At 49.8% G+C, this 12661-nt stretch overlaps 1 protein-coding gene across 4 annotated transcripts in view; it reads right to left on the reverse strand.

Moving 5' to 3' along the window:
* Nucleotides 1-12661, reverse strand: part of LOC140427052 (organic cation/carnitine transporter 2-like) — a 214434-nt gene that overhangs the window by 103086 nt on the left and 98687 nt on the right. For all 4 annotated transcript variants that reach the window (XM_072512503.1, XM_072512502.1, XM_072512500.1 and 1 more), the window contains exon 6: nt 10257-10357. In XM_072512503.1, coding sequence (XP_072368604.1) covers nt 10257-10357 — 101 coding nt within the window. The remainder of the gene's footprint in view (nt 1-10256; nt 10358-12661) is intronic.

Raw genomic sequence — 12661 nt, forward strand, 5'->3', positions numbered from 1 at the left:
TTAAGCAATGTACCTTTAAGAAAACAGTGATGTCATAGAGTGGGTGGAGCTCAGCTCAGGTCAGCCATTTTGGGAGTTGGGTTTTGCAGTTTAAAAAAATGCCTGGCTGGTTTTACTGAGAGCAGCTTCAAAGTGCCTGGCTATTTTGCTGTGAGCTGATTAAATGGAGAAAGCCAGTTTGAAAAGAGCTTGGGAGTGTCTGTGTGTTTCCAAAGAGCGGCAAGTTTGGAGGAAAAGAGCTGGGTGTGTGTCTGTGTTTTGCAGCGAGCTGGATCTCTGCAATAAAAGACCATCTCTGGATCATTTGGGTGATTTAAACTCATATTAGTAAAACCTTTAACCTGATGTGATTTTGTTTAAAGGTGTTAAGTCTCTTGGAAGGTTGAAGGAACATTTTAAGGAATTATTTACTGTTGCAATATTTTCTGAGTTATCTTTGAAGTAAGGGGTGTTACGAGATCCAATGTTTATTTAAGATGTTAAGTTGAGTTCATGGAATAAACAGTGTTTTGTGTTTAAAAATCCACGTGTCCATAATTGTAATATCACACCTAGGGAAAAAGCCGTGTGCTAGGAAAAGCAACAAATCCATTAAAAGGAGAGGTTGGTTGAACTCCATGATACATTTTGGGGTTCTGAAAACGTCTCGCCCATAACACAGGGATTTACACTCCTTAGTCGAAAAGGAAGCCCAAGCCATCGTGGAAGCCGTGCAGCACTGGAGGCACTACCTCGCTGGTAGGAGGTTTACCCTCGTCACCGACCAACGATCGGTAGCCTTCATGTTCGATAACACGCTGCGGGGCAAGATCAAGAATGATAAGATCTTGAGGTGGAGGATCGAACTCTCCACCTATAATTACGATATAGTATATCGTCCTCGGAAACCCAACGAACCGGCAGATTCCCTGTCCTGCAGCACATGCGCCAGCGCGCAGGATGACCGACTATGGGCTAGTACGGGCGCATAAGGTCAGGGTCGGGTCCTAGAACCCCGTTTTCCACGACGTAGCCGAGAATGGCTAGCCTGGTTGTGCGGAAAACGCATTTCACCTTGTTGTAAGTGAGGTTAAGGGTTCGGGCGGTTTGGAGAAATCTCTGGAGGTTGGCATCGTGGTCCTGCTGATCATGGCCGCAGATGGTGACGTTGTCCAAGTACGGAAACGTTTGTGATGCCAAAGGGGACCCAGAGGAGGTGGAAGAGGCGGCTGTCTGCCTCAAAAGCCGTGTAGTGGCGCTCCCCCGGGCGGATTGGGAGCTGGTGGTACGCAGACTTCAGATCCACCATGGAGAACACCCGGTAGTGCGTGATCTGATTAACTACGTCTGCGATCCGGTGAAGGGGGTCTGCATCGAGTTGCGTGTACCGGTTTATGGTTTGGCTGTAATCTACAACCATCCGGTTCTTTTCCCGGTCCTGACAACCACCACCTGGGCTCTCCAGAGGCTATTGCTGGCCTCGATGATTCCTCGCGCGAGAGTCGCTGGACCTCGGACCTGATAAAAGTCCTATCCTGGATGCTGTACCGCCTGCTTCTAGTGGCGACTGGTTTGCAGTCGGCGGTGAGATTTGCGAAGAGCGGGGAGGGTCGACCTTTAGGGTCGCGAGGCTACATACGATGAGGGGGGTCGGGGCCCGCCGAACTTCAGGGTTAGACTCCTGAGGTTACATTGGAAATCCAGTCCCATTAGAAGAGGAGCGCAGAGGTCTGGGAGTACATATAATTTAAAATTGGCGTACTCGGCGCCCTGTATTGCGAGGCTTGCAGTAGTGTACCCCCGGACCTGCACAGAATGCGACCTGGAGGCAAGAGGGATGGTTTGATGCGCCGGGAAGATTGGGAGCGAACAGCGTCTTACTGTCTGGATGAATGAAGCTGTGCTCCCGGAGTCAAAGAGGCAGGGCGTTTTGTGTCCGTTTCCGGTCATCAGAGAGCTCCGGAGGTGTTTGGGTCGCGACTGGTCAAGGGTGACCGCGCTGAGTTGCGGGTAGCCGGCGTGGTCGGAGGTGCTGGGGCGGTTCCACGATGGCTGCCCCGTTGGTCGCACGTGTTCGGCGGCATTGCAGCTGGCGGCCAAGATGGCGGCCCCCGTCGGTCGCACGTGTCGGGCGGTGAGGAAGATAGCATCCAAGATGGCGGCCCCCATGAATCGCATGTGGCGGGCTGCGTAGGCGAGGATGGCCAAGATGGCGGCCCCGTGTGTCGCACACGCTGTGCGGGCTGGAAGATGGCTGTCCCCACGGACAACACGAGGCCGATGACGCGTCCGGGGTGGGCGGAGCCAGCAGACACGCTGCCACACTGCGGGATCTGCGGGCCTGTGAGTCGTGTCTGCGATTTAAAGTTTTTGGACCTGGCCAGGCAAACTTTAGCAAAATGTCCTTTTCTCCCGCAGTTGCTGCAGTTCGCATTCAGGGCCGGGAGGCACTGCCGGGGGTGTTGAGGCTGGCTGCAGAAATGATAGGGCAGCCCCTAATGGCGGGCGGGCAGCCACGTGGCACAGGCCTGGGGTATTCTTTGGTCGTGGGTCCACGAGGGGGTCGCGTGATCGGACGGGAACGCGTTAAGGCTTTGGAACGCTACTTCCAGCGAGGAGGCTAATTTTACCGTCTCTTCCAGGTCTAGGGCATCTTTTTCGAGTAGGCGCTGTCCCACGTAGTTGGACCTGACTCCAGCCACGTAGGTGTCACGCATGGCGAGGTCCATATGTTGAGTGGCCGTAACGGCTAGGTAATTGCAGCTTCGTGCAAGGACTTTCAGGACGCATAGGTACTCTTCCAGCTATTTGCCCGGGACGCTGGTGGCGAGTGGTGAGGAGATGCCGTGCATATACCTCGTTCACGGGCCTTACGTAGGGGCGCTCTAGCATCGCGAGGGCATCTGCGTAGGTGGAGGCTCCCTCAAGTTGAACAGAGATTCAATGGCTCACCTGTGCGTGGAGGAGACTCAGCTTCTGTTTGTTGGTGACGGAAGGCAAGGAGGAGACGGCGAGGTAGGCCTGGAAACAGCGGAGCCGGTGCGAAAAAATCTCTTTCGCCTCCGCAGCCTGCGGATCGAGTTCCAGCCAGACAGGTTTGAGGGCCGATTCCATAGTGCTGTTGTAGTTGATTAAATTGATGCGACCATCAATTCACACGAAACCAGGAGTAGAAGTAAACTGTGGCTTTAATCAACTAGAACAGTGCCTGCCTGCGACTGATCTGTTAGTGGGAGCCGCCAACACGGCGACTGATCTTTATACCTCCCTTTAAGGGGTGGAGCCAGGGGCGGAGCCCACACAGGTCGCAACATGCCACATCATAGGTAATACCTTACAATGGTCCATCGGTGGAGCCCACATGGGCAACAGCATAATACAAATATGCACATGGTGAATTGTCACAGCAGTACATTCGCCACAATCACCACCTGGAGCTCCATCCTGATCGCTTCCTTCATGGCGGTCAGTTCCTGTTACAACACGTTCCTTCACCCATCCCCCTGTGTAGGGGGGGGTGTTGGTTGTCGTCTGCTCCTGCTCTGTCGTTTGGATCGCCGATCTTTCCCCCTCCTGGATCGCCTGGGCCTCCACCTCGCTTTGTGAGGCCGCTAGTCCGCCAGCCCCTTGTTCCTGCCCCTTTCCTTTGCTGCTGCTTCTGACTTCTTGCCGTCCCCTCAACCTGTTGTTCGCAGGCATCCTCTTTCCTTCTCGCGCTGTTGGTGCCTTTTGTGTTCGGGTGGGCTTTAGGTGGCTTTTTGGGCCAAACTCTCAAGGATATTTACTGTGTTGTGTCCGACTTGGTGGAGAGCCACCTGATGTGCGTCCGCTCAGCACATCACCGCCACCGGAAGTCCGCATTGTTATTATTAATGGCTGGAGCCTTTATATTATTGCAAAAGTGCAACAGGCAGGATTGACAATACATGCTAAATGGTACAATTTTAAAGGGAGCAGAAAAGCAGTGAGACCTGGGAATTTTTCTGCACAAATCATTAAAGGTGGCAGGAAAGGTTAACAAAGCAGTTAACAATATAAGGGGTGCTGGAATTTCTAAATGGATACAGTTTCAAATTGCTGCTCAAAGGTACTATTGGAGCTCTTGTATTGGAGGTCGGAAGCGCTCAAAATATCGTGCTTACGGCCACTTTTGGTATCGCCCCCGGGTTGTCCCATGCTGGAAAAGACACAGTTATGGGCATGCCATGTGTGCGCCAGAAGATTATGCTGTGGAGAGGAAAGAAGAGATTGACTAGAATTATTGCCAGGGCTTGAAAATTGCAACTATGAAGAAAGATTGGATAGGCTGTGGGGTGTTTTCCTTAGAACAGGTGAAGCTGAGGCGTGAACTAATTGAGGTGTACAAAATTGTGAGGGGCCTAGATAGACTAGAGGGGAAGACCTGTTTCCCTTAGCTGAGAGGTCAATTACCTGGGGCATAGATTGGTAGAAGGATGAAAGGGGTCACAATGAAAATCTGGTGGGCGTCTGGAATTCACTGCCCAACTTGGTGGTTGATTATAAAACGCACTGAACTCACTTCAATGTTTGGAGCATCTGTTACTCAAAACTACATCAAGTGGCAGCTTGTGTTATTCCAAATTACATAACACAACAAACAACACCTCCTCGTATGATTGTCCTCAATACTGGGGTCTCCCAAGGCTGCATACTCAGCCCCCAACTACTCCCTATAATCACACAAATGTAGCAAAATGTGGCTCAAACTCCATTTAAACGTTTGCTGATGACATGACTGTAGTGGGTCGAATCCTGAACAACGATGAATCAGTGTATAGGAAGGAGATAGAGAATCTAGTGGTGTGATGTAACAGCAACAATCTCTCCCTCAACGTCAGCAAAACTAAGGAGCTGGTATTGACTTCAGGAAGTGAAGTATCGTACACATCCCTGTCTGCATTAATGGTGCCAAGGTGGAGCTTCAACTTCCTAGGTGTGCACATCACCAACAATCTGTCCTGGTCCACCCACATCGATGCCAGGACCAAGAAAGCACAACAGCGCCTATACTTCTTCGGGAAACTAAGGAAATTCGGCATGTCCACACTGACTCTTACCGGGTTTTAGCGATGCATCACAGAAAGCATCCTATTTGGCTGCATCACAGCCTGGTGTGACAACTGCTCGGCCCAAGACCATAAGAAACTGCAGAGAGACGTGAACACAGCCCCGTCCATCACACAAACCCGCCTCCCACCCATTGACTCTGTGCACACCTCCCACTGCCTTGGGAAAATGGGCAGCATAATCAAAGACCACACAGATTATTCTCTCTTCCAACTTCTTCAATCGGGCAGGAATTACAAAAGTCTGAGAACACGCACTAACAGGTTCAAAAACAGCTTCTTCCCTGCTGTTACCAGAGTCCTGAATGATCCTCTTATGGACTGAACTGATCTTTTCACACATCTTCTCTACTGCGTAGTGTTACACTCCTGTATGTTCAACCGATACATGTGCCTATGTATTTGCATTGTGTATTTATGTTTGTCATATGCTTTTTCATGTATGGAACGATCTGTCTGGACTGGACACAGAACAATACTTTTGACTGTACCTCTGTACACGTGACAATAAACAAATCCAAATCCAATTTGGAGGTATTTAGCATAGTTAAAGGATCTAATAGACTGTGATTTGATGAGCCTCTCGCAACTTTGTGAGAGTGAAAGGGAGGCATAGGACGTCGGAGCCACAGCAGACTTTAGAGGATGGCCACGTGGTGGTAGCTCAGGACATAGCTGCAATTGACAGTCAGAAAGTCAGGCAATATTGTCATGATGTGCAGACATGCACATAATGAGATACAAACAGGCAGCTAATGAATACAGAGAACAGGACATAACCAATCAGCAGGCAGAACACTTGGGGGTGGTTTCCCAATATAAAAGGCACAAGGCACTCACACTCCGCCTCTTTCCACTGGTGACATCTACAGTGTGAGTCAGGGTGTACATTTCATATAGCTCCTACAGCATGTGGCTAAGAGCTAGTCTGGTTCAGTCAGACAGATTAATCACACTAGGTTAGCAGAGAGTCGAACTCACAGAGGATTGACCTAACTGTGTGACAGGTTCAATAAATCATATTGAACTAACTTCAAGGTGTGGAATATCTCTCAGGTAAAGCTGCATCCAGTTGCAGCCCGTGTTATCTTACTGTGCTTAACACGACAAATATGTCTTCACAGCAAGATTGGCACAGCTCAATCACAGTGTTTATTATGGATCAGAGGTAACTGGAAAGTCATTGATCTGTGATCAACCTCTATCATGCACTGAGCTTCTAGCAGAGGGATCACTTGAGAGAAGCTGATGGTAGCGTGGGGAGGGCCACATTGAAGCTCTAATTTGCAGGGAGGCCTATTCCGGCCGTCAGTACACAGCTGCCATGTGCAGCGTTCTTTCAGGAGGAGAATTTGCGAGGAGGACGGTGAGGGAGCAACCTCATGGCCACCCGCAGAAGCAGTTTCATGCTGGGAAATTGGCAGAAGGCAGCAGACGGGACCACAAGTAGGTGTTAGCAGAGTGAAGGAGATATCCTGCGGCAATTGTATACAGATAGAAGAGAAGCTACCTGAAAATATTGGTGAGGCAGTGTCACTATATTCGCCTCTCCTATAAAGCCACGTCTTTCTGCCATGCCAGTTACATTGGTGGCCACCCAATGCCATGAAAATCACCATGCCCCTAAATTTCTCTACATTTCTATACATCTATGCACATGGATGGCATAGTGATTAGAATGGTGGAGGCAGTGGTCGTGCTGCTGCACAGTGTGAAGGACCCGAGTTTGATGCTGACTTTGGGTGACTGTCTATGTGGAGTTTATACATTCTCACAGTGTCTGCGTGGGTTTCCTCCGGATGCTCCGGTTTCCTCCCACAGTCCAAAGATCTGCAGGTTAGGAGGATTGGCCATACTAAATTGCCCCTTAGTGTCCAAAAGGTTAGGTGGGGTTATGGGGATAGGGTGGAGGGGTGGGCCTAAGTAGGGTGCTCTTTCGAAGGGTCAGTGCACACTCGATGGGCCGAACAGCCTTATTTGGCACTGTAAGGATTCTATGTCAATCTGGTTCACTTCGGGGTCCAGTGGAAATATGTGTGGCATCTCCTAATCAACTGCACAGCACTGCATCGAGATGGTGATGCATTACCAAACTGATGGAAACAGTCAAACCAAAAGCAAGAGGAGTGGGGTCTACTGCTGGATGTCACCAAAGGCATGGTCTCATAGACTGCACACAAGTGATTATCAAGGCTCCCATGAGCCTGTCAGGAGCCTTCAATAACTGGAAGGAGTTTTATTCCACCAGTGAATACTATAGGTATTTGCACTGGGAGCAGATACGATGCAAGTTCAATTAACCATTGATTTTCTATTTAAATACGGTAGATGGGATGCCGATTTTGGTGTTGTGGGGTTGAACTTGGGGTGGGGAGAGGGGATGAGTGGGTGGGCAGGAAGATGGTGGGGTTGGCTCCTTTTCATCCCACCTTTCCCATGTTTCGTCCAGCGGGGCCCTCACCTCCTCTAACATTTGTCCGTACATATTGGCGCAGTTACTGTCCCCCAATGCTAGCATTCTGTCCACTGGGTAGCTGGGGAACATTGTGGTTTCCCTGCAGAGGAAGTTCCTCAGTTGCAGCTATCGGAGCTCGTTACCTTTCAGTAGCTGGAGCTTTTCTGTTAGATCCCCCAGGGTCACTACTCTACCTTCCACATACAGGTCCCTTACTGTCAGTACCCCTTTGTCCTGTCTCCAAGTTTTGAAGGACAAAGAGCTGGGTACGAAGATGAGGGGGGGGGTCTATGAAGATGGATCGAAGCACTATATAGGGTGAACTCCACCTCCTCATGCGCAGCGCTGAGCCTAAAGCAGCTAAAGGTAGTGCACATTGCACACAGGACGCATGGGTGGGTTTTTCCCAGAGGTGGCGGACACAGTGAACGGTGTCAGGGAGGCCCGCGAAGCACACCCACATGTTCTGGTGGGTACTATACTACCCCAAACTTGGTGGGTACTGGACTGCCTTTTTTGAAGCTATGTCCAGCATTGTGGGAGTGAGGGTGGAGCCATGCTCGCTGGTGGTGGTCTTTGAGGTATCGGAACAGCCAAAGCACTTTACAAGGAGAGGGGCAGATGCCTGCCGGATACTACTGCTCAGCTGGAGATCGGCAGCACCATCCAAGGCCGCAGACTGGCTGCCCAACCTGGCAGAATTGCTCAAATTGGAGAAAATAAAATTCAACATCAGGGGCGAAATTCTCCCCCAACGGCGGGATGCCCGCCAACTGGCGCCAAAGCCGGCGCAAATCAGACGGGCATCGCGCCGGCAAAAAGGTGCGGAAGTCTCCGCATCTTTGGCGGCCTAGCCCCAACATTGAGGGGCTAGGCCGACGCCGGAGGGATTTCCGCCCCGCCAGCTGGCGGAAATGGCGTTTGCTGCCCCGCCAACTGGCGCGGAAATGCGGCGCATGCGCGGGAGCGTCAGCGGCCGCTGTCAGTTTCCCAGCGCATGCGCGGGAGCGTCAGCGGCCGCTGTCAGTTTCCCGCGCATGCGCAGTGGGGAGAGTCACTTCCGCCTCCGCCATGGTGGAGACCGTGGCGGAGGCGGAAGGGAAAGAGTGCCCCCACGGCACAGGCCCGCCCGCGGATCGGTGGGCCCCGATCGCGGGCCAGGCCACCGTGGGGGCACCCCCCGGGGTCAGATCGCCCCGCGCCTCCCCCAGGACCCCAGAGCCCGCCCACGCCGCCTGGTCCCGCCGGTAAATACCAGGTTTGATTTACGCCGGCGGGACAGGCAATTCCTGGGCGGGACTTCGGCCCATCCGGGCCAGAGAATCCAGCGGGGGGTCCCGCCAACCGGCACTGCCCGCTTCCTGCCCCCGCCCAATCTCCGGGAGCGGAGACTTCGGCGGGGGCGGGATTCACGGCGGCCAACGGCCATTCTCCGACCCGGCGGGGGGTCGGAGAATGACGCCGCAGGTGTTTGGAAAAAAACTTCCACAAAACACGGAGGCAATTCACCAGCCTCTTTGAAGACCTGTTCGTGACCAGCAACCAAGTGGAGGGGAGGGGGGGTGGTGGCGTGGGAGATCGAGCTCGACAGACAAAAAGAGGAGGATTGGGGAAGGGGGCGAAGAGGGGGGAGGGGAGAAAGGAGAGGAGGCAACATCCAGATTGCAGAAAAAAACATTACAGAGAGACTAAAAGGTGCTGAGGAAGGGGGAAAACCCATTGGTACTGCCACAGCAAATGATAGATTACGTCTTTGTTGCCTCGATCACACCCCTGATATTTTTTAATACAAGTGGGTGGCATGTATACAGTTAATGGCATGGTTGTTGAAAACGATCACTTGGATTTTACTGTTAATATGCCTCATGTTCTTGTATGTTTCCTATGTTTTCTTATCTTTTCCTTTTTGCGATAAATACAAATTAAAATCAATAAAAATACTTGAAAAGGATTAGCACCTTTTGTATTTTTACGTGTCACTGTGCCATAAACATGCCCGGTGGGGGACGTGTAAAATCTGACCCACAGATTGCACTTGTTGGACTGGTACAATAATGCAACTGAGAAAACAACTCAAAGTTTACACACTGCCTGCCTCCATGGTCTCAGCATGGGCTGCTCGTGAAACCAGACCCCCCACGTGCTAAAATGAGAACAAATCAATATTTAGGCCATGGAATACAAAGGCAAGGTAGTTGCCCTGAACAGACACATTAAAGCCTTATTCAGCCCCAAATAGATGACTGCATCCATGCCTGGGAACCATACTTTCGGAGTGATGTGAAGGCACCGGAGAGGATACAGAAGAGACTTACCACAATGTTTCCGGAGATGAGGGATTACAGTTAAGTGGATCAAGTGGAGAAGCTGTGGCTTTTCTCCTTAAGAGCAAGAGGTGAACAATTCTATTCGTTGAATAGGGAAAGAGAAAATGTTTTCCGTGTTTAGGGATTTGATTAACCAGAAAACACAGACTTAAGTGAATGCCAAAGAACCAAAGACGAGAGAAGGAAGAACTATTTTCAGTAAGGAATGGCTTGGATTTCGAATGCCTGATGGTGGATTGAGACTCAATTGTAGCTTTCAAAATGGAATTGAATAATAACTTGAAGGAGAAAATAGTAGTAGAGATATGAGGAAAGAGCGGGAAGTGAGACCAACTGGATTGTTCTTCAATTCAGTCAGTGCAGACTCAATGGGCTGAATGGCTTCCATCTCAGCTATCAAATACTCACCACACTAGAAAGAGTATGACAGTGATGGCTCGGATATTGCGTGTTTTAAGCAAGTGAATAATTGAATGAGATTGTTTACTTCTAGCTTTCATATCTTCGTGCTGTGAGGAAAAAAGAGAGGATTCAGTTTTATCACAGATTATCAGAAAAGATCCAAATTATCAGCTATTTCTATTTGTTCATAACAGGTATTGATAATCCAGAAGATTAATTTGAAAACAGTGCAGTCTAAACTAGCAAATTTGCAGCTTCTTTCTTTCTGTACCCCCAACACCTGTTATGTTGACTCTGTGCCACCTGTAGATAAGAATGGTGAGGTCAATATACACATTTTAAATCCCCCATTTTATTCATGCAATGCCATGTCACAGTATATGATACTTGTACGATTTTCACAGAGGAGTATTGCTCACATCAGAGACTCTCAGTCTGTGATTGGATAAATAAAATGATTTTGTGGGTTATGGATGGGGAATTAAGTTTTATATTTTAGCTCTTCCAGTAATATCCTTCAGATCTGAGTATTGGAAAATAGGCACACAGGATTTAATATTTATTTTCATTGATTTGGTCAATGAATGTGCGCATTGCTAGACCAGCATTTATTGTTCACCCCTGATTTCCCTAACCCACACTGCTGTTAGCAAGGGAGTTCCAGGAATTTGGAGCTGCAACAGGGAAAGACCGGAAATATCATTCCAAGTCAGGATGGTGTGTGGCTTGGAAGGGAACTTGCAGGTGGTGCTTTGTGTTCCCATGCAGCTGCTGTCTTTAACCTTCACGGTTTGGAAGGTTCTGTTAAAGGAACATTTGTGAGTTGTTGCAGTACACCTTGTAGATGGTACAGTTGCTATCGTGCATCAGTGGTGGAGGGAGTGAACCTTTAAGGTGGTGGATAGGGTGCCAATCAAGTGAATTGCTTTGTCCTGGGTGGTTTGGGGCTTCGTGAGTGTTGTTGGGGCTGCATTCAGCCATGCAAGTGGAGAGTATTCCATCACATGCCTCACTTGTGCCTTGTTGATGGTGGACAGGCTTTGAGGAGTCAGGAGGTGAATTACTCTCTGCAAAGTTCCCAGCGTGTAGTCTGCTTGTGTAGCCACAAGGTTTGTATGGTATGGTAACTGCTAAGATGTCCATAGTGGGGGATTCCACAATGAAAATGGTCTTGAATGCCATGGGGAAAAGGTAGGTTCTCTCTTGATAGAAATGGTCAATGCCTGCACTTGTGAGGTATGAATATTCTTGTCTCCTATCAGCCCAAGCCTGAATATTCTTGCTGCATATGAACATGAACTGCTTCAGAATCTGAGGAGTAATGAATAGTGCTGAACATTGTGCAACATCCCCACTTCTTTTTATTAAATGTTTCTAATTAAGGGACAATTTAGCATAGCCAATCCACCTACCTTGCACATCTTTAGGTTGTGGGAGTGAGACCCAGTGACCCCGGATTGAACCCTGGTCCTCGACACCGTGAGATAGCAGTGCTAACCACTGCGCCACCTGCCGCCTGATCATCCCCACTTCCAACCCTATGTTGCAGGCAAGGTCATTGTGTAAGCAGCTGAAGGTAGTTGGGACAAGGGCACTGTGCTAATGAACTTCTACTTTGATGTCCTGGGACTGAGATGATTCACCTCCAACCACCACAAACATCTTCCATTGTGCTTGGTATGACTACAACCAATGGAAAGTTTTCTCCCTCATTCCCCTTGACTCTAGTTTTAGAAAATAAAGGACAATTTTGCAGTATAGAACTACCATTCGTGCTTAGGGACAAGGGCTAGGGGGGGTAGCATTGCTGCTCAATAAGAGGACGGCATTCACGGCAACAAAGATGATTACGGACCTAAGCAGAGCGGCATGTCATGGTTTGTGGTGTCCTGGGAGGGGCACCAGTGGTCCTCATATATGTGTACACTCACAACTGGGAAAACCATAGCAGAAATCTCCGCCATCGGGTGGCAGAGCGGTTCAATCGCGGCCCCAGGTCAGAGTCCGTGTGGAGTTTGCACATTCTCCCCGTGTCTACTTGTGCCTCACCCTCACAACCCAAAGATGTGCAGGGTAAGTGGATTAGCCAAGCTAAATTGCCCCTTAATTGGAAACTTAAAAAAAGAAAATCCCAAACATAGACTCACACCGACTCATTATGGGGGAAGGGACTTTAACTGCGTATAGGACCCATGGACGGACAGATCTAACCCCAAATCAGGAAAACTGTCAAACATGGCGAGAGAGTTGAACAACGTCATGGAGCAGATGGGGACAGTGGACCCCTGAAGGATCACACACCCAGTGGAGAAGGAGTTCTCCTTATTCTACCCGGGCCCACACCAGGATTGACGTAGTGGGGAAAGCAGTGCTTCCAGGGATAGTAGAAGCGGAGTACTCCACAATTGTGA

Source organism: Scyliorhinus torazame, chromosome 7 (genome assembly GCF_047496885.1).
Source record: "Scyliorhinus torazame isolate Kashiwa2021f chromosome 7, sScyTor2.1, whole genome shotgun sequence".
Lineage (NCBI taxonomy): Eukaryota > Metazoa > Chordata > Chondrichthyes > Carcharhiniformes > Scyliorhinidae > Scyliorhinus > Scyliorhinus torazame.